Raw genomic sequence first — 24,157 nt, 5'->3', positions numbered from 1 at the left:
CGATCAGATCCTGGGAAAAGACAAGAGTAAATATCAAACACCATTGTCTGTAACATTTGTCAACTATGAAAAGGCACTTGACAGAGTGGAAATTCATGCAGTCAATCGGAACGCCTAGTTTGCTCATGTGGTTAGGTGGGCTAAAAAATATCCTATTACAGTGTTCACAATAATTTTTTTGTGAAAACACGTAGGATCAGAGGCACATGAGTCCTTAATTCTCCAAGTCAGTTTAATCACCCAGAAGATGCTGGGGGCATATTTATGTCATTGTGGTATTTATTTTATGAGTAAACGTTTCGTAAATAGGTTCACTAATTCAGTTCTTACAATGAGTACCACTTTTTTAGGATGGCCTTCACAGGTTTGCCATCTGGTCCAGAATATTTCCCTTTTTTGTTAATAATAATGCAAAGGAGCAGAGTTGACTTATTCTAATTTGACATCTGCAACAGTTTCCTCTTCATCTGAAAATTACTTTTATTACTGAAATTATATCTATTTTTGATTGCTATTAGATCTGCATACATATGGTTGACGATTCGTAAATCACAAACATAAGCCCTTGATGAGAAAGATGGAACATGACAGGGTGTTAATTTTAAAGTTAGTGGAGTAAAATAATACAGTAATAATAATGTGCACTTATGTGTACTTCTGGATGAGTGCTTTTCCATGCCACGTGGGTCATATACAAAGCCTCGCTAAACCTCAACACTCTCAAAGAATTTACACTATGAGATCTCCTTTACCAACTGGTACAAAACTGACACCTTTATACAAGGCATCATGTTTGCAATAACCGCAACACAAGCCTTTCTGGTCCAACACCAATGGAGACTAGGCTCTAAGGAAAGCTGTCTCGGGTGTGGACCAATCAACTTCAAGGACAGTGTATATCATTACCATTATCAGAGTTGTTTCTTTTTGTTTGCATTTTGACTGCTTGTGTTGCGGTTATTGCAAACATGATGCCTTGTATAAAGGTGTCAGTTTTGTACGAGTTTAAAGGGTAAAAACCTACTACTACTCTCAAAGAACTCAGTGAATTTACTTCCAAGTTTTAGAGTTTGTAAATTGGACCAGTCCGGAGTACAGCGGTGAAAACCTCACACGCACAAAAAGAGATGGCTCTCCAAAAGTTCAACACAGAGAAGGATCGTTGCCAACCTGTCCAAATAAACCCATGTCCTGGCCACTTTGCAATCCACCAAAGGGTTAGAACAGTGGCGCTTAATCGGGAGTGCACGCATCGGCTGGGGGTGCGAGATGCCCTTTCTGGGGGTGCGGGACATGGCAGATTTTTATTTACAAGGGAAGTCATCGAAACACAAATTAAGCACGAGCACGTTGGTACAACGACTTTGCTCACGTATTTATGAACATTTTCCTTGTTTTTACGATTGGGAACTTAAAGGGGTGCAACGCCACAGTGAATGTTAAGAACCGCTGGTTGAGAAGCTACACAAATCTACACGATTCATGATCGCTGGGTCTCCAAAGCCCTGAGATCACAGGCGTGCTTCATCGTGCCAATTACGTCACACCTGTCCCCACATCTGACCTCATCTGCAAAGTGGTTTTCACTGGGCTTGCAACCTGTGGGCGTGGCACATTTGAAATCAAATCGCCCCCACCAAGCGTTGCTGCTTTAGCCATCAGTGGAGACTAATTCATTGAGGTGTTTATCGGCCGAAGAGTACTCTATGCAATAACAAGTTATTGCTAACTTTGTTATTGAATGCCTTTGAAGCATGCCACTCTTCTTCACCTGGAACAAATATGCAGGGCAATCACGCGAGTGGCTGATCGTCGCAGCTTGCACACGTGTTCAAGGAAACAAAAAACGCGAATTGAAGTAGCACCACTACGTCACTGGGCCTGTTAAAGTCAACGGGGAGGGTGAGCATTTATTTTTAAAAATACTTTCAAGGACAACCCGTTGCGAGTGCTGAATGGCATGTTTAATAATAACCTCAATAATGATGGTCAGTGGGCAGCTTTTTCCATTTTCGTTTAAGCCAGACTTTCATACAAAAAATCCCTTCACAATGTTTAAGCAAAATTTCCTTCAAGTGTTCTCAGATATATAACATTGCACAGGATTCCGTGCATCTTCTAGATTTTATTTGACAAGTACCCTCAGAATATCGGTGAAAGTGGCCTTGTTCTTATGCTTACTTTAACTTTTTTCTAAATTTTCTTGAGTACGTTTTTGTCGAACCAGTTGGGAGGTCTGTCGTGTAACCATAACGGTAATTGTAACCCTGATGAGGCCCCATTCACCGGTACAAGGACATCAGTCGGGGAGGCTTTTTTTCCATGCAGGTCAATGGCTCTTCACACACCCTGGGTGTCCGTCCATCATCACTGTGGCGAATACCGGGTGTGATTCTATCCGCTCGTGATTTGCTACACGCAATAAACTTTGCAGGGTGAAAGGTTTTGTAATGCAAATGTTTTACAAGTATGAGTAAAAAATGAAGGCCCTCCTAAAGCCATTGCCATTTCTCGTGGCCTCGCAATTCAGATATCCACATAGCTCCCGGCATCGTTGGATTTTTTTTACATGATCTAAAGTTGTATTTCAGCTCGTCGCTTCGAATTGCAATCGGTGCTGTCAAAAGGTGACGAATTAATACCGTTTCACCGAAGTAACGTTGACCCTTGGAGACTATTCTGACCAACCAATGGAAATAAACCACGGTAAACGATTCGAGAACTTAATAAAGTCACGCGAAAAGAGATCGCTACAAAAGTGGGGACTCAGCATGAATATGAGCGAAGCATAAATCGCGTACAACACGTTTGCTGTTTGGAGGGGCATGAACGGAAAATGTATGGTGGTTATTAAAGTTGGGCCGGTAATAGAATGATGAAATGAAGTGGTGGACTGGAGCAAGTTTGGAGTGCTTTTGGAAAACCTTAATCATTAAATGCAACGTTCCAATCTGCCTAAAGAGTAAGGTTTATTCGGTGCATACTACTTGCCACAGCAAGTGGATTAGAAACGTGGACGCTGTGACATTGAACATGAAACAAAAGCTGAAGAGTCTGCAAATAAGCGTGGAGAGAGATCCGTTCTTGGAAATTCATTGGCAGAGAGAGGAGCACGTGGATCATTTTCTGTTTAGAAAAGTGAGCGGGCTAGGGTGAGATGCATTGCCAGAAGGGATTATCAGAATCGGAATCTTCGTTTAATACCGGAGGAATCCGATGAGCTATGAAGCTTTTTTTCCACAGATGTCCAGGAGGGACGCCGCAGAAAGTTACAAAAAATTCAAACAATACAAAAACACGATACGAGTACAACGTATAGGAAAGGTTAGCAAATCGCAACAACAAAAATAATCACTAAACAAGTAAAAATGATGGGCATTAGTCAAGACTAAAGATGGATTGGTAGCCAAAGGAGGGAACGTGCCCAGGAGAACGTCCGCCGAGGAGATGGAACGACGTGGAGTGACGTGATGTGTAGGAGTTGAATGGATTTTTGCATTCTGAAAACCATGAGAGACGATAATTGCTTGGGGAGGCCTTCATCCAGCAGTCGATAGATGTTCGTATGTTGGACTTCTTGCACACCGTACGTAGTCAACTATGCAAATCCGAGGTGCAGGGGAAGGGCAAAAAACGAAACACAAAAATCTTATCTAAATAAATTAGTTTTCAATCTAGATTTAAAAGTGCATAGCTCCTTCAGTGGTTTCCTAATATCGCAAAGAAGAGCATTCCAGACGGCCACATAAGCGCATCTGAAAGTGGGCGATGCAGTGACCGTCAGATCATTGCTGACAATATTAAAATGATAATGGTAATTACTATTCTGCTGCTGCTGCTGCCGCTGTTGCTACTAAGGGTTATGGTGGTGGATCGTGGTTATGATGATGATGACAACGATGCGGATGCTAATACTGCTGCTGCTGTCGATGGTGCTGTCTTACCAGGTGTGGCCAGGAGTGACTGTCTTCCCAGACTACACCAACCCCATCTGCGTGCAGTGGTGGGTGGAGCAATGTGAGCAGTTTTATAACGAAGTGCCCTACGACGGCTTCTGGATTGTGAGTTTCTCATACCTTCTCACACACACACATGCGCGCGTATACACACCTCAATACATCTGGAAAGCCAATACGGAGGCCAATAGACGTAACAATATTTGCATTTATATGCATGTATGTTGAACTTCTTTTGCACCGTACGTAGCCAACTGTGCGAATGGGAGGCGTAAGTGCAGACACAGAGATCTGCTCATGCTATTTGAACCATAATTCTCCACAGCGACGCATGACGAGCTTTACGTGTACGTATTTGTGTGTTTGTTGATGATGCAGTAGTGTGGCGGTAAGCATGCTGCGCTACGAACCCAGCGACCCGAGTTTGATTCCCGCTCACGGCCAACACCAGTGACGATTATCTGAACCGGTCCCCCTAATTTAGATGGGAGTACTCTTGCCAATGACACCGTGTGACCTCTAAGCATTTATTGAACAAACCTTACACTCCTAATGAGACCCAGAAGGTGGAAACCGGTCCAGGGTTTTGTTTACTTAAGCAAATGCTGATGGGTAATATTGGTCTGGAAAAGCCAATAGGCCAAATGGACTTATGGATATGTGGAGACGGAACAGCATTATGCTATGTGCTTGCGAGTTGCATTGGGAAGTGTATTGCATTATGTCCAACATTTAGTTTCACATGCTGGAAGCTTCTTCAGGAAATGTATTACGTTTTGGGAAAAAAATCCTACCCAAAAATACATCAGAGAGCTATCCAGCTCAACTGCAAACATGCAGACAGTAGTAATATTAGAGTATTTGGCTACAATACATTTCCACATGATGAGCCACTATCATTTGTGGCCAGGTCAGAAAAAGAGCGATATAGCTCAGTGGGCCTTACCTGGTAAAAAAAAAGTTTCAATAGTTTATAGTTTAATTGAAGACTTTTATTATATATGAACACATAACTCTGCTTCTCCAACGTGTACATCCATTGCCAAGTGCAGCCACTAAGAGACCTCTCACAATGATCAGCCACAGTCTCTACCCAACCCTCCTCAAGCAACCACCAACTCTCACAACCTCACAATGCAGAAATCCACCCAGAAGCTTCACACCGAACTGATTTCATCCAAAAAGATCCGGATCTTTATTTCGAACGGAGGAATCCGATGAGCTTATTAAGCTCTTTTTTCACGGATGTCCAGTATGGGCGGGTCCGCGAGTTACAACAGCAAACAATACAAAAACAACGATGGGAGTGCAAAATTTTGAAAATAGTAAGCAAGTCACTAAATAGAAATACGTTACATACATTATATAAGTCCGATTCATAAAAATTGGGCAAGGCAGCAAAAACAACAATAACACAGTCCCAGACCACACCAAGATATCTCCGTACAGCAGTACGGTAGTCCCTCAATAAAACAGCACATCAACATTGAACTATCGATACACGGGGAATGATCAACGTTACAAATCTCATTCGCAAATGTGACTGTATCCAGTACAAATCTTCCGCTTCAGAATGTATGTTTTTGAAGCAAGAGACGATGCTACCATTGTTTTCGATTCCAGCTGCGATTCAGCTTGTGGGCCGCATTTTGTGCATGAGCACAGAGAAAAGGTTAAACAGACATTGACCCAAACAGTGCCCTGGGCTGGCAAATGCAATGCGAATCGGGATTAGGAGTGAGCGGCGGGGGAGGTGTGCAGAGATTTCTGTCCTTCTCAAAGGGGTTTGTGGAAATCCACGGGAGAAATGTCTTCATTTTAACAGCGTTTGGCTCACATTTTTGCAGCATTAGGCGACATAAGACGAAAGCCACACACTCACACATCTATCACTATCCTAACCCCTGTGTCTGCCACGACATTCTATATTGTTCTTGCTGAACCTATCTCAAGAAACGACAGTGATTATCATTTTAATCATTCATGGCAGATGCACAAATGGAAAATAAATAAATAAAACTATCCAGTGTGCGACTGTGGTCATCCAGAATAGACCTACAATGTTTAACAACCCAACGCCCGATCCACAAACACGAAGGAGATATCACTACGATACACGATCATCATGAGGCCTCCTTTGCCAATACCAAAATATACTAATAGGGTTTTTCCCCTTTTTTCTGGCAACAAAACTGATACCTTTTGCAAGGAATCGTGTTTACATTAACCACAATACTTGCAGTAAAAATGCAAACAAAAAACAATACTCTGATAATATATGCATTGTCCTTGAAACTCATTGGTCCACACCAGAGACAGCTTTTCTTAGAGCCTAGTCTCATATGGTGTTCGACCAGATGACGCCAAAAGGTGCACAGTTCAAAGACAATGCACTATCAGAGAAATGAGAGCTCTGGGTAAGCATCTACATCATGAGGCCTCCTTTGCCAGTACCACAATATACTAATAGGGTTTTTCTCCTTTTATCTGGCAACAAAACTGACACCTTTTGCAAGGAATCATGTTTACATTAACCACAATGCTTGCAGTCAAAATGCAAACAAAAACAATACTCTGATCATTTTGTTTACATTAACCACAATACTTGCAGTCAAAATGCAAACAAAAAACAATACTCTGATCATTTTGTTTGCATTTTGACTGCAAGTATTGTGGTTAATGTAAACATGATTCCTTGCAAAAGGTGTCAGTTTTGTTGCCAGATAAAAGGGGAAAACCCCCATTAGTACGATACACTACTCCACTGCTCCTGACGCAGTTATCTGGGCTTGATCACCTGAACATGAAATTGTAGTTGCTGCTCTGCATCTGCATCAGCAGCCATTCGAAAGAAGAAGATTTTTAATAATGATTAATAATTAAAATGTATAATAGCACGGAATGGTTAAATTGTTGCATGTATGTTAGCCTACGTGTGCAATGGTTATAATAAGAATAAGAGGTTATAATAAGAATGCCTTCTCTTTAATTGTGTCACTATAGCAGCAATTAATCCATTGACTATACACGAACAGGCTTATTGGCAAGTGTGCGAATTGACAAGCTATCCTTTTACACAATCCTTTATACGTACGCATCTTGTTATACTGTAATACCTAATTTCTGCTAATTAATCATATGCTCGACTGTGTAGAAAACATAATGACTGTCTGCTTATTACAATCTAAAATGTGATAATCATGCAATGGCTGTCGCAATATAACTTGGGGCTGCATTCAGAAACATGGCATATCTGTCAACCCATACAGTTTACCCGTATTTTTGTACAGGGAAATTTAGTTGTCAGGTCCATACGGCGTACAGCCGTTTCAATACAGGCAAAAAAAGTGTATTTATTTATGTTTTTCTCTTGTGATGGGACTTTGTAGGATGAACGTTGAGATTTATAAGGGCACGGGGTGACCAATAAGGTCTGAATTGGTCCGTAATAAGGTAGGACACTGATAAGGGGTTGACTGGTATGACATGGCCATATTTTTTTAAGAGTGTAATCTACTCTGACACTTTATAAACTGTTCTGTAACTGTACGAAGTAGTAATTATATAGTATATTGTAAAACACAATTCAAAAACGTGTAACAGAATTGAACATTACAATCTGCAGAGAATGCCAAATCATCAGCCGTGGTCAATCCACTGCTGGACGAAGGCCTCTCCAAGGCCTCACCATATCTCACATTCCTGCGATCCATCAATCCACCTGGCACCTTTGTAGGAGATGATTCTGCCGCTCCATCTCCACACCATACACACAATACATATCCAAGTGTCGCGGTCGTTACATTGTGGGTACATCTGATTGTCCGCCGCCTTGTGCCCTCCTTCAGGACATGAACGAGGTGTCCAACTTCGTTCAGGGCTCGGTTAAAGGCTGCGAGGATAACAAGTGGAACCGCCCGGCATATGTTCCAAGTTTGTAAACCACACCATTCACTCCGTCCATTGTAACAACCACAACACAAGCAAATGATGGCAAACGTGCATGTGCTCAATATAATTCTCCATTCTATCCCGCATAAGCCACGCTTGGAAAAACAAGCTTGACTCGTGATCGCAATATCGTAAGTTTAAATCCCAGCTGGAAGCCAACTTAACCCCTGCATCTCACATGTGTTGATGGACTCTTACCGGTTTGTTCCAGTCACGACTGGCCATCAAGCAATCATTTACTTATTTATCATATATTGCTACTATCGGTCGCCACTTCATTTCCATCTCCTAACAATGGTGCAAGCTACTTAAATCCCACTCTGTCTCTGTCTACCCAGTAGTATGATAAGCCCACCAATTAGTTGATTAGTGGGTCATGTGTGGTGGGGTAAAGAGTGGGCACTCCCATCTATTCAAAACATTTTTGCCAGTGGATGACACCCTGTAGAAGAGCTCTCTCAAGCTCTTTACTGGAAGCCCATCTGCCGGCAGAGGCATGAGTAATAGCTGGGCTGCATCTTTACCATACGCACGACCACTGGCAATTCGTGTTTGAACCTGTCCGTCACTAAAGTGTAGGCACTTTATATATGTGTGCGTGTGTTGGTTTCACATTGGCAATGATAAATAAACTTAATGGGAAGAAGTGCCTTACTAATTTAAGTGCTGAGTGTGAGTGCTGCTTCTGGGAAAATAAGCAAATATACGTGATGTTTTTTTTTCCCGCCAATTTACCATAATATGGAAAACGAGCGAGTGGAAAGCTTTACGATGAAATGCAGAAAGGGGGAGGCAAAGTGCACTGAAGCGGCGAGAGCAATTGAACAATAAATTGAGAAGGAGGTTGAGAGGGGTGCAGAGAAAGGTGGCTTTATTCAGAGGATGATCCAGACTTTGTTGGTAAAACATGAACACAAATTGACTGCAACAATGCCTTGGCTGAAGGAAAACGTGTTGTTTCAGATGCTACATCAGCTCTCATCTGCTCTTGCAATGTCTCACATCTAAACAAGTTTTCCCTCTTTTCACTTAGATGTTTAAAACATCGCAGATCATTGTCTTTGTTGGATTCAGCAGCTTGAACAGATACTAAATGCATTTTCGCCAGGCACTTACACAAGTGGCAGTCAACAGAGGTAACACTTGCTGTTATCTTTCTAAAACTGCCCTCGGTATACGTAAAGGTGTACCACTCTTAATCTGTTTTAATGGTGCAGCAAAGACGAATACGCTCATGTAATTTTTTATGATTATTATTTTACCGATGCAATAATAACCAAGTCTCAATATTAGTTTTCAGGAGGCAAATTTGGTGAATGTTGTGCGTGTGACTGAAGAGCTATAACATTTGGGACAGGTAAGGTCATCGACCCACTTGGTGTACTACCCACAACCGCAACCTTATTGCCCTATAGCTGAGCTCACAGACACAATCGGCTCCATCTCTTGCGTGATCCATCAACCCTAATTCAAAGACGCTGTATAACGACGCCCGCTTGCAGCAGCCATTGAAGCTGGCATCAATGGCAAGCATCGCAAGCTTTGAACGGAGATATGGAAACCGGCCGCAAACCGTGCTCTTTCAATAAATTGTCGCTCGTTCCCCCCGCCTGTCAGTCAGTGCACATTGCCTGTAATCACGGAAGACACTTCATACTCGCGTGGGCTTTTGCCCTTCAAATAATTTCAGCATGAGCTGACCATGCACTCAGCAGCCAGGGGCTTTGGAAGGATGGAATTCTTTCAAAACTGCCAAAAAGTTGTATTTGTCGAAGAAATCGATGAAAGGGGACTGCCGATTACAGTTTCTAGTTTTTTTAAGATGCCTTTTCATATATCCTCCTATTTACCCGGTTCGCAGCGAGTCATGAAGGGGCTTGTCCCAATCACAAGAATGTATAATTTCTAGCATCTGTACGCAAGAGTGGCCAACCATCACTCAAATTGGCTGACGGTGTATTTCTGAAGCAGGCTGCAATCTTCCGTTATATTGCCGCTCTAAAAGGGGGATTTTGGTTGTCGTCTTGAAATTTTCCAGCCAACTACCCCCACCGCTACCGCTACGAAGACTGCGGCCGACGTCAAAAATCAACATCTCATACAGGACCCTACCATAGATCCTCCCGGTTTCAACCTTCCATGCCGCTAATGGTCTTCCATCAACCGAATCTGGAATCAGGACCGGGCATGGCCAATGCGGCCACCTGATGCACAAATGGCGCACCAAAGATTCAGCGGCCTTCGAGCGCGGCCACGAATCCCAAACCATCGACCGCTGTCTGGACGAGATCCACGCTCTTTGTGAACAGACAATTGAGTGGATAAAAGATGCAATCTAAAATTGCATCTTTAATCTGCTACTATTAATCCATACGAAAGAAGAAGAAGAAGACTACGAATGCTGATTTTGCATGCCCCCACCACTTCAGCAACCCAAAGAAGCCCAACCCCTCTGTCTGGGGGGGAAGGGGACCCGGGCCTAAACAGGAAGAGGTGTAGCCTCAAGAAGAAGGGGACGGATCCTCAAAAAAGGAAACTGCTGCAGAACGGAAAGAGGAGGGGTGGTGCCTACATCAGGAGGGAGTGGGGCCTAATGAGTAAGGGAGTGGTGGGGCCTTTAAGGAAAAGAGGTGCAGGCCCTAAAATGCATAGCCCAGGGCCAAGAATGCATGGCCCAGGGCCTAAAATGCAAGGCCCAGGACCTAAAATGCATGGCCCAGGGCCTAAAATGCAAGGCACAGGGCCTGAATGTAATAACTTCCCTTTTAATTTAAGGCCAAAGCATATACAGTGATCAAATATGTTCGGCAAGCAGCATAGCTTTTTAGTGCCGCAAATGCAGCCACAGGGCAACTAGTCCTATCGAATGCATCAAGACGATTGTGAATAATTTAAGAATGTAAATTCTAATGACGTTTAGAAGAGCGAGAGAGCTTAAGTTTGACACATAGTCGAGTCCATAGGCTTACACCTGAAAAAAGTATACATTTCTAAAAATCTAGCTCAGAGGCCGAATGATCATTCATATTGCAGGGTAAAATAAATGATTGGTATCATTAAGTAAACCACGTAGTTTGCCGCCCGTGGAGTGCTGCTAAACCCATTCGAATGTGGGTTAAGCCTGCCTCCAGCATACAACATAGCTATACCCTACCTCGAGATACAATCTATACGTATTTGGAAGTAATCAGCTGTTAAGAGAGACATTTTCAGTGCATCAGGGGTTCATTCATGTGATCAGTTTCATTGAACGAGCGCTGAAATAAAATGCCTCTTGTTTTGCCCGATCATTGAAAGTTGATATGAAATTGCCTGTATGGAGCAAATTCCTGCTCACGTATACTGTATATACTTTATAGGACATTAAATATTTGACCCCTACAATGCCACCAGAACATACTTAAAAAAACACTGCTTGTATTTGTTGGTGAATGTGTGTGCATGCGTCTATGTGCAAATTATTATTTGTGCATGTACGTGCATCTTTATTCAAGAGTGTGTGCATACGTGTGTGTACATGTCTTTGTGTGGAGCAGTAGTGCGCTCTGAACTTGTAGACCCCAGTTCGATTCCCACCTACGGCTACACGTGCGCATATCTGAACCTCCGCTAGGTCGACCCAGCCTTAAATGAGCGCTGTACCTGTTTACGGTGTGTAAAATCAACACTGGGGAGACAAAGACGACCGGGCATAGTAGCCTACTGTCCAGAAAGTGCTCACACTAACAGCACCTGCCCCAACCCTTTGTAAGGATACAAGGAGGGGTGGGGGAATCTTTGTGTTTGTCTTTGGAGCACATGCATTCATGTCCATGTTTGAGCGCGCAGGTGCACTTGTGTGGTGCGTACGCGCACGCGTCTACGTATGTAGTCACCCGCAGAGCCAAGCAATTGTGGGAGATGATGACAATATTACATTCAGGCCGGCCTTGTTCGTGCAAAATGCCTGTTGTGGCCACGGCGCACGCAGTCATTGATTGCCATCTCTTGTTATTTTCCCAGTGTGTGGACCGGTGGACCCAGAGATGGGAGGGAGGAGGGGGTAGAGTGCTCCCCCACCCCACCCCCCCACACATACCATTTGCCGTGTAAGAGCGCGCGGGCAAACAGGGCCTGCGCTCTGCTCTGCCCATGGCAATGGCACTCAATACCTCATTTGTTACGAGCCGGGGCAATCGGCCCTGACGTTCGAAAAAGAGTTCCTAATCCTGAGCTCTATATTGCATTCTCCTAAACAATGTGAACCGTGCGTGGAGTCCATTATTTGAGGTCAGCAAATGTGAGCGGTTGGATTCTCAGGAGCAGTTCTGCCCCCCGTTTTGCTGACCCCATGCTGCTGCTCTGACCCCCTGACCCTTTTCCGCTCAATGTCACCAAATTGGCCGCTGGCTCGGCTGTTTATATCGATGCAATGCGCCAGGTGTGAGTGACCGTGTAGCTGTGCGAGTCAGTGCACGTTTAAGTGCACTCGGGTGGGATGCTGGCTGCGGAGCGCTATGCTATAAACAACGCTCTCTGTACACGCGCGGTTCCTTGTCACGACGCACAAAATCAAAGGCAAGTGCTTCGTGTTGCCGCGGAAATGGTCTTCAGTGCGCAATGAATTGTTCGTATGAGTAAAATAGGTGGCATGTAAGTGGGAGTAATGAGCGCCCGCTTTATAAAAGCAAATGACGCGTGGCCCAGACTTCATCCGGTCGGTCTCGCAAGCTAATCATCAGGTTTGAGCCCTTGTCAGGGCGGTATTTACTGATATAATGAGCCAAGAATGTCTGTGTGTCCCGCACGTGACATCACTCTACGTCGACCAGCCCCCAAAATTAATACTCATGAACAGGTGACGTCCTCCACATTGACCCCCCTTCATTAATAATAATGAGCGGGTGACGTCACTCCACATGGGGGGCGAGGCGCCTCCTCCCTCCTCCTCGGCGCAAACTTACAACCCTCACTACAAAGGCAGAACCCTCACGTCACGCGATCTCCATAACGCTATTGAGACATCAGAGTAAAAAGGACGTCATGATGAACAAGGGATTAGAATATTAATTTGAAGCTTTCGTGACTGCAGGAATCCATACTATTCTCTTCTTTCGGTAAAGTCACGTAGGTAGACAAACTAATAGATCGCGACGTTTCGATCGCAACACAAGTGACCGTCTTCTCACCTTCAGGTGAAGACGGTTGCTTGCTTTGACGGTCGCTTGGTGAAGACTGTTGCTTGCGTTGCGATTAAAACTTTTGTCTACCTACGTGACTTTACCGAAAGAACCAAAGAGTAAGGGATAAAACCTTTAAATGAAATAAGTCTGCGTCACCGCGGCCTTACAAAATGCACACGAATGGATGCAATACGCCCGTCCTTGGATGGGTAAAAGGCTCGTGATCCAAGAGGCACTGTTGGCACTGTGCCTAGGGCCTACAAAAACTAAAGGGCCTACGAAAACAAAATTATCATGTTTTTGTTTGTGTGATTAAAAAAATCTAACCAAAATATATTCTTTTCATATTTTTAGGCTTACCTTGATGATTTCAAATTGAATGTGCTTATGTTCTGCACACAGCGCACGCTCCCATCGAATTAGGGCACAGACTAAACAATTAACGTATCAGCGGTAACGACGTCTGTCCAGCGGCTGGACGAACTGCCGCGTGAAACAAGCGGAGTGACAGCGGCAGTAGTGACATGGGGCAGCAGTAGCAACTGTAGCAAGTTATCACTGAAGGCCTCCGAAACAGAAGTGCATGAGGGCCTACAAGAACCTTAATCCGGACTCTTTACCGAAAGAACCAAAGAGTATGGATCCTTGCAGTCACGAAAACTTCAAATCTAGAATGAACCTTAATCCTGCCCTGTTTCTTTTTTTGTGCTGAGATCGGCGACTGTCTGGGAATAACCAAGCGTTGTAGGCTTGGGTTGTTACGTGGCCAGAATGTGGCAGTGCAGGAATGATTTCTTGAATCCGACCGTGCGGAACTCGTGAGTGTCACTTCCTCTGTACGCGGGTGTACATTGTTACGACTACACACTGCTGCTGTACGCGGGTGTACATTTTAACGACTACACACTTTTGACGAAACCTTCCTCTCTGGAAATTAGAAAGGGGGCGAAGTGAATCTCGGTAATGTAGCATTTTAACTCGATTAATAATGATAACAACACGTGCGAGTAGCAGGATGGCACGTGGTTGCCTGTGGAGTATATGTCCTCCCCATGCTCTGCATTGGTTTCATCCTCTGGTTTCCTTCCAGACCTAAGGGGCCGTCCATAACTGACGTCACGCAGCTGGGGGGGGGGGGGTCAGACATTTGTGACGATGTGTGACAAGGGGGGGGGAGGGGTTTGATAAATATGACGTCACGTCAAAATGCGCAACTTTAAATAAATATAGATAACACGTTCTACTTAATTAAATATACTTTTTGATAAATGTTTTCTCCAACATCAGAGTGCAGCGCCACATTAAATACGGACTACAATGACAATAGTTTAAAGCGATTTGAAGCATGTTTTATTTTTATGGTGGGGAGGGGACAGAGCTTTGTGACGTCATATTTGAGGGGGTGTCTGACTTCTTGTGATGCCGTGTGACGCGTGACGTCATTTATGGACGACCCCTAAAAGAAACACACAAAGTGTGAGCAAATATTGGGCAAACATCCAATGCCGAAAAAATGCTTTCAATTTCTCATTTTGGATTACGCACCGTAACATCGCCTCCCGCCTGCAAAAACTTGGCAGCACCCCCTTGCAAAAGAGAATTGAGATTCAGGCTTTCCTGAGTAAACTAGCGAAATAATAGTATTAACAATGCAAGTTGATTTGTACAAATGTAGACGTTTTCCTTTCTAAAATGTATCTTTGGGTTAATAATATGAATACAATGACAGTTAGACTGGACAAACCGAACAAGATACTGAACAAAGAAGTAAACTCAAACTACTCTTTGGTTCTTTCGGTAAAGTCATGTAGATTGATGATGATTGCTTGTGTTGCAATCGAAACGTCGTATGCTATTATTTAATGTATTATTTTCTCTTTTTACGTGACTTTACCGAAAGAACCAAAGAGTAATTCCTGAAGTCACGACAGCTCCAAATCAAGTTTAAGCTCAAACTACTTAAACATGAGGAAATACTTCACTGCATTTTAGAAGTGAGAGAATCGACGCAGGCTAAAGCATACTAAAAGTAAACTATTTTTTTTATTTTACCAGGTAAGGCCCACTGAGCGATATAGTTATTTTTAAGAAGCGACCTTAACAAAAAGAATAGCTCAACGAAGTGGCTTATCAGCTGGAAATGTAGAGCAGACAAATACTCTAAACGCACGTTTCTAAATGTGGAGGGGAAACAAGTATAACCCGTAAAAACAAAGTTTTTCACTATAAATCCTTTATATGCGTGGCGGCTAGAGTCCTCTCGTCCTCTGGCTTGAGATGGCTGCCACCTATGGGTCAGATGATTGCATGGCAGCATTAAGCAATTGGTAATTAAATATAATATTTTTGTCCTAAAAAGTGTTACATTTTGGAAAAAAATGTTCACGAACATTAATTGTCACGCACAACGAGTCTGTGTGGAAAATGTCAGCTCGATTGGATCACGGGGAAGTGGGTTAAAAAACGACCGAAAGATTTGCACGGTCGTAAGCAAGCAAGCGCGCAATTGAACTTAATATAATGGATTTAACAAGTAAACCCGTAAAAACAAAGTTTTTCACTATAAATCCTTTATATGCGTGGCGGCTAGAGTCCTCTCGTCCTCTGGCTTGAGATGGCTGCCACCTATGGGTCAGATGATTGTCTGCCACCATTAAGCAATTGATAATTAAATATTTAATTTGTTTTCCCTAAACAGTGTAAATTTGGGAATTTTTTTTTTCACGAAAATTAATTGTCACACACAACGAGTCTGTGTGGAAAATGTCAGCTCGATTGGATCACGGGAAGTGGGTTAAAAAACGAGCGAAAGATTTGCACGGTCCTAAGCAAGCAAGCGAACTTAATATAAAGGATTTAAAAATATATTCGCCTGTGGAGGACGCGGGGATCGATCCCGCGACCTTTGGCATGGGAAGCGAGGGCGCTACCAACTGCGCTACTCCGCCACGGCCTGTGGAGGGGTTACGCTCTGGGCTCTTACACTGTGACGTACAGCCAAAGCCATGAATGAGTTCTATTTGAATATATGTAAAATGATTTTTTTTTGCCTAAAAAGTGTAAAATTTTGGGAATTTTTTTTCACGAACATTAATTGTCTGGCACAACGAGTATGTGTGGAAAATGTCAGCTCGATTGGATCGCGGGAAGTGGGTTAAAAAACGACCGAAAGATTTGCACGGTCGTAAGCAAGCAAGCAAGCACGCAAGCAAGCAAGCAAGCACGCACGCACGCACGCAAGCAAGCAAGCGAACTTAATATAAAGGATTTAAAAAGGAGGACCCGGAGATAAAAATCCACCCGACAATGTGGAGAAAAACATGCAAACTCCAAGTATACATTCTAGATTTGAAGCTTTCGTGACTGCAAGGATTCATACTGTTATATATTTTCGGTAAAGTCACGTAGGTAAAAATAAATAATAATAAAAATAATATTAATAAAATAATAAATCACGACGTTTCGGAGGCAACACAAGTCTCTGTCATCAGGTGGGACCGTCGCAGACACGATGGTCGAGATATAACCCACGATCTCCTCTATACCAGGCGAGATAGTTAACATCTCACCACCGGTCAAATTCGTGAACGTCGGCAGAAAGCGACAGTCGATGCCACGCACAGACACCGCGCTGGGCACGAGCGGTCAGGCCGTGCTGCGCTGTCCTCGTGCGTTTGCCTACCGGAGAAACACGTGGGCTTCAAGTGTCCACACAGCAAAGAGTTAAATTTCACCTTGCATCTCGCGGGGACGGGCATTAGGGAGTGTTTTGTTTGCACATGGACGGCATTCCCTCTTGCTCCCTATTGATTAATGTTCTCGGTTTCGCCTTTCGATTGTGCCGGCTCTGCCGTACGCCCGTGTGCTCGCCCCCCCCCCCGCCCACCACCCCCGTGTTTGTGTAACTACAGCCTCGTTTTTTTGCACGCGAGTCACTCGGCTGTGATTGAAATTGTAAGGAGGGCAGGTATATAAAAAAAAAGCCAACAACAATCCCTGCTCAATACCGTTCCTGTTAATGTCTGCCGTCTCACCCGGCCTGCCAGTTTGTTGCCGGGATACTTACGTCTGCGCAGCAACCCTAATGTCAGATGGAAAGGCTCCTCCAAGGCATTGGGAGTAGGATTAACAATCAGGGGTCGCTGATGCCCCCAGTGACGATTGTTCATCCAGGCACGCAGAGTGAATGTGTGCGATCGAGTCAAAACTGTTAATAGATATTGCAGCTGTCGACGGGGGACCCAGAAATGTCAATGTGTGTTCCCCCTTCACCCCCCCCCTCCTCCTCCTCGTCCCATCGACGAGCTGTGCTCATATTTATCTGTGGCCCTGAGCCAGTTAGAGTTAATCCACATTTCCATGGTGGGGCCAGTCTGTCTGGAGGGCGATTTAACCACGGTTTCCTTTCCCTACCTATGGTTACTTACTAGGCAGTGTTTATTTAACACTAAAGTAATTATGGGATGAGTATGGTGATACCATGGGCAGGCCTTCACTCAGCAGTAAATCATCCCTGGGCCATACGGATGATGGTGATAATGAAGGCTTTTCAAACCACTACTACCTTATTAGTCAACGGACAAAACTTCCATCGTTGTTACGTTTGAGAAATATGTTTTTAAATAAAATGTGAAAACAAACCCCATCACGTGGCATTTTTGGCCCAGCCAACTTGCGAGTGTTCTACTTGTGGCCAACACGTGATTCATATGATCAGACTGCTTGCACGTGCCCGGCCCAGCTGGCAGAGACAGGATGATGGGTTTGATAACAGACCGGGAATTTAGCCCACGAAAATGTTCTTTGCGCCCTTACTCTTGCGTTTCCCAGCCAAAACCATGTCTATGACACACTGGCATCCATTAATAGAACTCCTTTGCCATCTGTCCCAGTCAAAGGTGGCTTGGATTTGAAAAGGTTAAACACAGATTTGATTAAACGTAGAGATGTATGTTTCCTTTATCTTGCGGCGTTATAAAGAAGACTTATCATCGGCAGGTGTTAAGCGTGCCGAGATTTAGTTTGTGAGTGTGTGGAAAGCGGCGACCGGTAGATCATCCATGGATGATCTATGGAATATAATGAGGAGCTCCGAGGAGAATCTCCTTTGTTGAGCTACGTGTCCCATCTCCGCTGGAGAGATGAACCAAGGTTAAATGATCCCGTGCAAAAAATAAAGTTAAATGATCGGAAACAGGATTGCCGTGACCTTTTGCCGCCACACAGCGCAGGAAGCAGTTAATTTTTGCAAAGTGTTGCTCGCTCTGCCCTGTGGGCTTCAATTATTTTGTTTGAGAAAAAAAAGGGAGAGAGAGAGAGAGTGCAACGTTCTGGCTGGAAGACACCCCCACTTACGTGAGCAATTGCAATGCGAGCCGACCCCTTAGGGTGCAATTATTGTACATGTGTGGCTTGTGTGCTGATGGCGTGTCCTTTGCACGCGCTTGTGTCTGTTTTTTTTTAAGGCATTCTTGACGGACTCTTGTATTCGAAGACGCTCTGCATGGATGCCGTACACACGCTGGGGAGACACTATGACGTCCACAGCCTGTACGGACACTACATGTCCGTCGCCACACACCAGTAAGTGCAACGCGCCCGAACGCAACGCATGTCGGCTGATTCGCCACGACCGGGGAATGCGTATCGCGATGAAGTCTGTTCGGGGGACGGAGCTTCTGGTCTGGCACCACGCAAAAAACGCACGTCTTTAGAACTGGTCAGTTTAGCGCGGTTGGCTACGGTCCGCACCCCAATGGTGATTCAACTAATTTTCAAGCACAGTGCGTTGCTCTTCTCAGTCCAGTCACCATTGGCTGCATCAAAACGTCACATTAAGTGTAATTATGCACCTAATTTGGTTAAATTTAAACTTCTGAGAATCGAAAATGTCGCTTTTACTGCCGAGTGATGGACCAGAAATCACCTCGTGACATGATTCCAATAGCACATTCAGTATATAATGAGGGTAAGGAACAACTAATAATGGTAATAAGATATGTGTGCTATCTGAACAGTGATTGTATTAGAGACTGGATCCTGCCATGGTAATGTAGAAGTTGCATCACTTGCTCATGAACGCCACTTGATTTAGATTCCAAAGAACACAGGATGATATGTTACTATCCTTTGTGCAAGCACTTCCAAGAGTTCATGAACAGTCAGCCTGGTGAAATTTGGGGAGCGCATCGTCAGTAGTGAACCTTTGGTTCCTAGGGTGTTTCGGCCTTTCATACTATACACCCTCCCCAAAGGCGGCCAGCGACAGGGTGATCAATCCTACGCTTGCGTCCCATTCCCAATTAGTCATAGGAGTTGCCTTGTTGTTGATAGCCAACATCCCATGTTACTATGCATGGCAGGGGCGTCCTCCTCCCTGAGTCAAGCATTGTTGACTGCATACCTCCTGGCCCTCTCACTTTGGGGCCCAGCTGGGGTCTTTCCTCTTCATCCAGAGCCACTGACTGCTGCCTTCTGCCGCCTCCGATACAGCTCTGATTGCCGAACGCTGGCTCTGGCCCTTAATTCCCAGGTCTCTAAGCAGTCTGGTTGTAGATGTTGCCACAAAACCTCTGCAGCCACCTCCACTGGTCGGACTTCTGTGTTCCAGCCATGATGCCGTGCTTCGGCAGCTAGATCGGCATAGCGCAGATGTTTTCGCTCATAAGCCTCATCTACTGAGTCCTCCCAGGGTACTGTGAGCGCAATGATGAAGACCTTCTTGAGCAAACGGGACCAGAGCACCATGTCAGGTCTTAGGGTGGTGGTTGCAATCTCCGGAGGAAACACAAGTTGCCGGCCAATGTCAGCTAGCATTTTCCAGTCGCGGGCCAAGCGCAGCTGGTCTCGCTCTATTGGTGTAGAGCCGCTCTTTGGTGGTTTAGCCCCTTCGCGGACAAAGGTCGTCCGTAAGGGGTGTGATGCTGCTGGGGGTGGTAGGGAGTTGGTGGCAGCTCGCTTGTCCTCCAGGGCGGACGCAAGGTTTTTAAGGACTTGGTTGTGACGCCAAGTGTAGCGTCCTTGGGTGAGGCTTGTTTTACAAGCCTCAGATGATGCCAAAAGGCGCACAACTCAAAGACAATGCACCATCAGAGTATGAGAGCTCGTGGTAAGCATTTACAACACCATTTATAACACCATATGAGACGAGACTCTAAGAAAAGCTGTCTCGGGTGTGGACCAATCAATTTCAAGGACACTGCATACATTATGAGAGTTGTGTTTTTTGCTTGCATTCCGACCGCAGGTATTGTGGTCAATGCAAACATGACTCCTTGTAAAAAAGGTGTCAGTTTTGTTGCCAGATTAAAGGGTAAAAACAATTATCATAATTTGCTACTGGCAAAGGAGGTTCCAATGGTGTAGTACAGAATTGTTCACTCCGTTGGCATATAATATGGCATGTGCATATAATTTGCATATACTATACATGTATCAATAATTTATATTCGTCAAAGTTAAATGCATTTACCTTGAGTGCTGTATAATTTTGCATGTGATGAAGAGATACATTGATATATTGCGCACCTAATGATCACAACCGATCGCTCATCATGACTTTAACACACATAGACAAAGATCTCCCGTATAGCCTTAACAGACTGTTGAGGCAAGTGCTGTTAGCGAACACCTATGAAGGCCAGAACGATACACGAGGGGGTAGGTGGCCAGCACCACGCCCGACCACCTTTATCTCCCCAATGGCGATGTTTACATGCTGCGCCAGGTACTTATTTTGAGGCTGAGTCTACCTAGGGGAGGCCCAAGACCAGTTCAGATTATTGCCACTGGTGTTGGCCGTGAACAGGAATGGAACCGGGTCGCCGGACACACAAAGACACGGTCACACATGTTTTGTCAAGGACGGACAAGTACACACTCGTGTACACATCTCACATGTAAACCCACATGTGCAGCACAGACATTGACTTGGGGCCCTAAGTGGACCATAACCAAGTGAACTTATCTATTCATTACGTACCGGGTGGGATATAATCTCCATGTCATCAGTAAGTCATCTGTCAGTTCATCCCATGTGGGTTTAATGCCATTGCACATCTGTAGCTCTGATCATTTATGAAGCCTGCTAATCTGCCATACTCCACTGACCACAATAGGTCTTAAAGAGAATAAAAATAAAACGTATCCTCTCAGATTATAGGTTGAATCTAATGAATGATTTCGTAGCAGTGTTAGGCTACAGTTCAGTGGCTGTGTGTCTGCGCACGCATCAATATTTCTTGGATATTAATTTCACTTGATGTTAATTCACGTGAGATAGTTATTGTTTACCGCTGCTTCCAAAGTAACTTCTTGCTCGGATAAAGGGTGTTTGATTTTTTTTTACGTTTTCCAACCGAGGTTAAAAGCGTTAATGTGTTAACTGTGTCCATTCGTCTCTAACACAAGGTCAAGGTAACTCTTGTCAAGATGATCAAGTCTAAACATTTTAGTTTGAGGTTTGTTGTTATTCCGGATTCATCCGATAAACAAAACTGGCTAGATTGATAAAAAGGATCTCCAAAACTCGGAATCCTATTCTCCGTGCGAATATGCAAACACATTTGGGCTGATCGCGACCGAGCAGCTTCGGTACTGTTAATTAAATGTCTACATGAGAAAGGATTACATAATGCATGCATCTGCATGAAACGTATGTATTCATCCAAAGGCCTAGGCCTTTGAATCAGTTTATGTCGAGCAAGGCAGGTAGAGATCAGGTAGCAGTGACCAAAGATTGTTGGCCCAGTCAGCAGGCACTATGTGAATGAAGTGAATGGAATTAAAATATCATCCCCTCATGGCTGTTTCACAACCCGCCCGTTAAAGAAGAAGGACTTTACTGAGTACATACATTCGAGGCACGCCTTCATTTTGGATCACATGATCGGATTGATCAAACGTGGATAAATATGACCTAAAGGACATGCGCTAAAGTAACTACCTCGCCTGGTATACAGGAAGTAGTGGGTTCAATCCCAGCCCTAACGCCTGCTGTATATTTGGACTTGGATTTTCTCTGAGTCCTTCGGATGTTCTGTCCACATATTAGAAACATGCGTTTAAGAGTATTTGGCTAACATGTATTTCCACATGATAAGCCACTCCGTTCAGCTATCATTTGTGATTTCCAGATCGTTTCTGAAAAAGAACTGGTAAAATGCAAATATCGTTTGTTTTTTTAGTATGTGAAGTTAAATCTCCAGTGCACTACAAATACTGTACAAAATTACTGTCCGCATCATGGAATAGTGTGAGGTGAATTGTGAGTTGTATTGGGTGAGCAGTGTTTCAGGCGAGTGATCACAATACAACCTGATTGTTTTTAAATATTGTCCTTAGTCGGAGGGGAGGAAGAGGGGGTGGTACAGCAAGTAGGTTTATCAACTCGTTGCAAATGTCGGATAGTTTTATTTTACGCGTCGAATACCTATATTCCTCTTAGTACTCTGATTTTCACTCTTATGTAAGCATTTTAAAAAATATATAGATATAATTTCGGCATATATTATATATAGAGTGTTTTATTATCAGTTGCTGAGCAAAGACTCAAAGGCCCAAAACGCCAAGTAGTCAGCAACAAACAGGTGTATATTAGATTAAAAAAACAGGTGTACTGTTACAAGTATTACAGATAAGAGGCAATAGATAAAAATTGTGCAAGGCCATACGAACTTGGGGAAACAAGATAAAGGAAGGAAAGGCCTAATTCAAGCAGTGCGAATAAGAAAGAATAATGTTTTGGTCTGCAGAAAAGTGGTCGAACACAATATGGATGACGGCGTCATGGTGGCGAGATGTTAACTACCTCATCTGATGTACAGGAGGTCGTGGGTTAAATTCCGACCATGACGATACCTGTGCATTTTGAGTTTTCTCGTACTCCCCGTGGTCACGTGGATTTTTCTCCGGGTCCTCCGGTTTTTCCCTCCACATTAACAAAAAACGTCCGTTCAGACTATTTGGCTGCTATAAATATCCACGCGATAAGCCACTTCGTTGAGCTATCATTTGTGGCCAGGTTGCTTCTGAGAAAGAGTTCAGATTAAAGAGTCGGTGTCTGGTATGGGTGGAGGAATCAATGAGTGAAGTTCATGGCAACAGTAACCACGGTTGTATGGCCCTTCTGAATAATCGTCTTGAGACACATTGATGCCTTTTTATACGAGCAAATAAATTATTACAGTGCTGTCTTGTTCTTCCCATTCGCAAGTGTTTGCATGCTGCCATATGTTCCTCATTGTAAACAAACTGCCTCATCCTCGCATGGGTCTATAGGGGAAATAAATGTAAAATAATCAGATACATAAATTTATGGAAATGCAGGTGGCCAGAGCTATTATGATCCCTTTAACAGTATTTAGTTTTCTCTGTGTTTGTAATTCTGATTGAAAATGCTTTTCCCATTTGCTGACAGTTAGCTCTCAATAGAGGCATAATCCAATATTTCTCTCTTTGGAATAAAAATAAATGCTCAGGGGCAGAAAATGGCTAAATAAATATTTTGTACTGCAGCAGCCACAGCAAATAACCCCAACATAATTAAATCAGCATTTTCGAACAACAAAACTAAGTATTTGTGGTACATGTTGGTCAGAGCTTTAAGAATAAAACATTATAAAACACGTGTCATATGCAATATATTATTCTATAGAAGGCAAATGTGCATGCCTGAAATTACTTAATGCCTCTGTGGTAAGGATTCCATTTGAATGAGATGTTTAACTGTTTTTAGTCTGCTTTGTATGAATATTTCAAAGCTTGGTATCAGCCTTGGAGACAATAAGTAAAAATCCGTAGTGTGAAGATGATCACATTAGGTTTCATTTCATGTATGCGGATTTCATTTAAAAACGTATTCCAGTGGTGAACAATTCTACTTTATGTGGGGAAACAAACTCATTTTTAATGCTCGTTTGTATTAAGTTTCCCGTGCTGAATGGAGCTTATGTTTCAGCATCTGGCACGGTCTCCCAAATGCACCGCTTAGCTTAATTCCAAACAATAATTTAAAAACACGTGGAAATTAACATGCATACCCTCCCCTGTTGTCATATTTGAAAACATTGCTCTAGAATAATGCGGTGA

General features: G+C 43.7%; 1 protein-coding gene across 4 annotated transcripts in view; it reads left to right on the top strand.

Moving 5' to 3' along the window:
* The window catches only part of LOC144734529 (sucrase-isomaltase, intestinal-like), a 332,315-nt gene that overhangs the window by 182,346 nt on the left and 125,812 nt on the right, over positions 1 to 24,157 (top strand). For all 4 annotated transcript variants that reach the window (XM_078616769.1, XM_078616770.1, XM_078616768.1 and 1 more), the window contains 3 exons: positions 3,948 to 4,061; positions 7,805 to 7,889; positions 18,535 to 18,652. In XM_078616769.1, coding sequence (XP_078472895.1) covers positions 3,948 to 4,061; positions 7,805 to 7,889; positions 18,535 to 18,652 — 317 coding nt within the window. The remainder of the gene's footprint in view (positions 1 to 3,947; positions 4,062 to 7,804; positions 7,890 to 18,534; positions 18,653 to 24,157) is intronic.

This window comes from Lampetra planeri, chromosome 51 (genome assembly GCF_965212315.1).
Source record: "Lampetra planeri chromosome 51, kcLamPlan1.2.h2, whole genome shotgun sequence".
Taxonomy (NCBI): Eukaryota; Metazoa; Chordata; class Hyperoartia; order Petromyzontiformes; family Petromyzontidae; genus Lampetra; species Lampetra planeri.
Note: the sequence above shows the minus strand (reverse complement) of the source record. Positions and strands in the feature narration are given on the sequence as shown.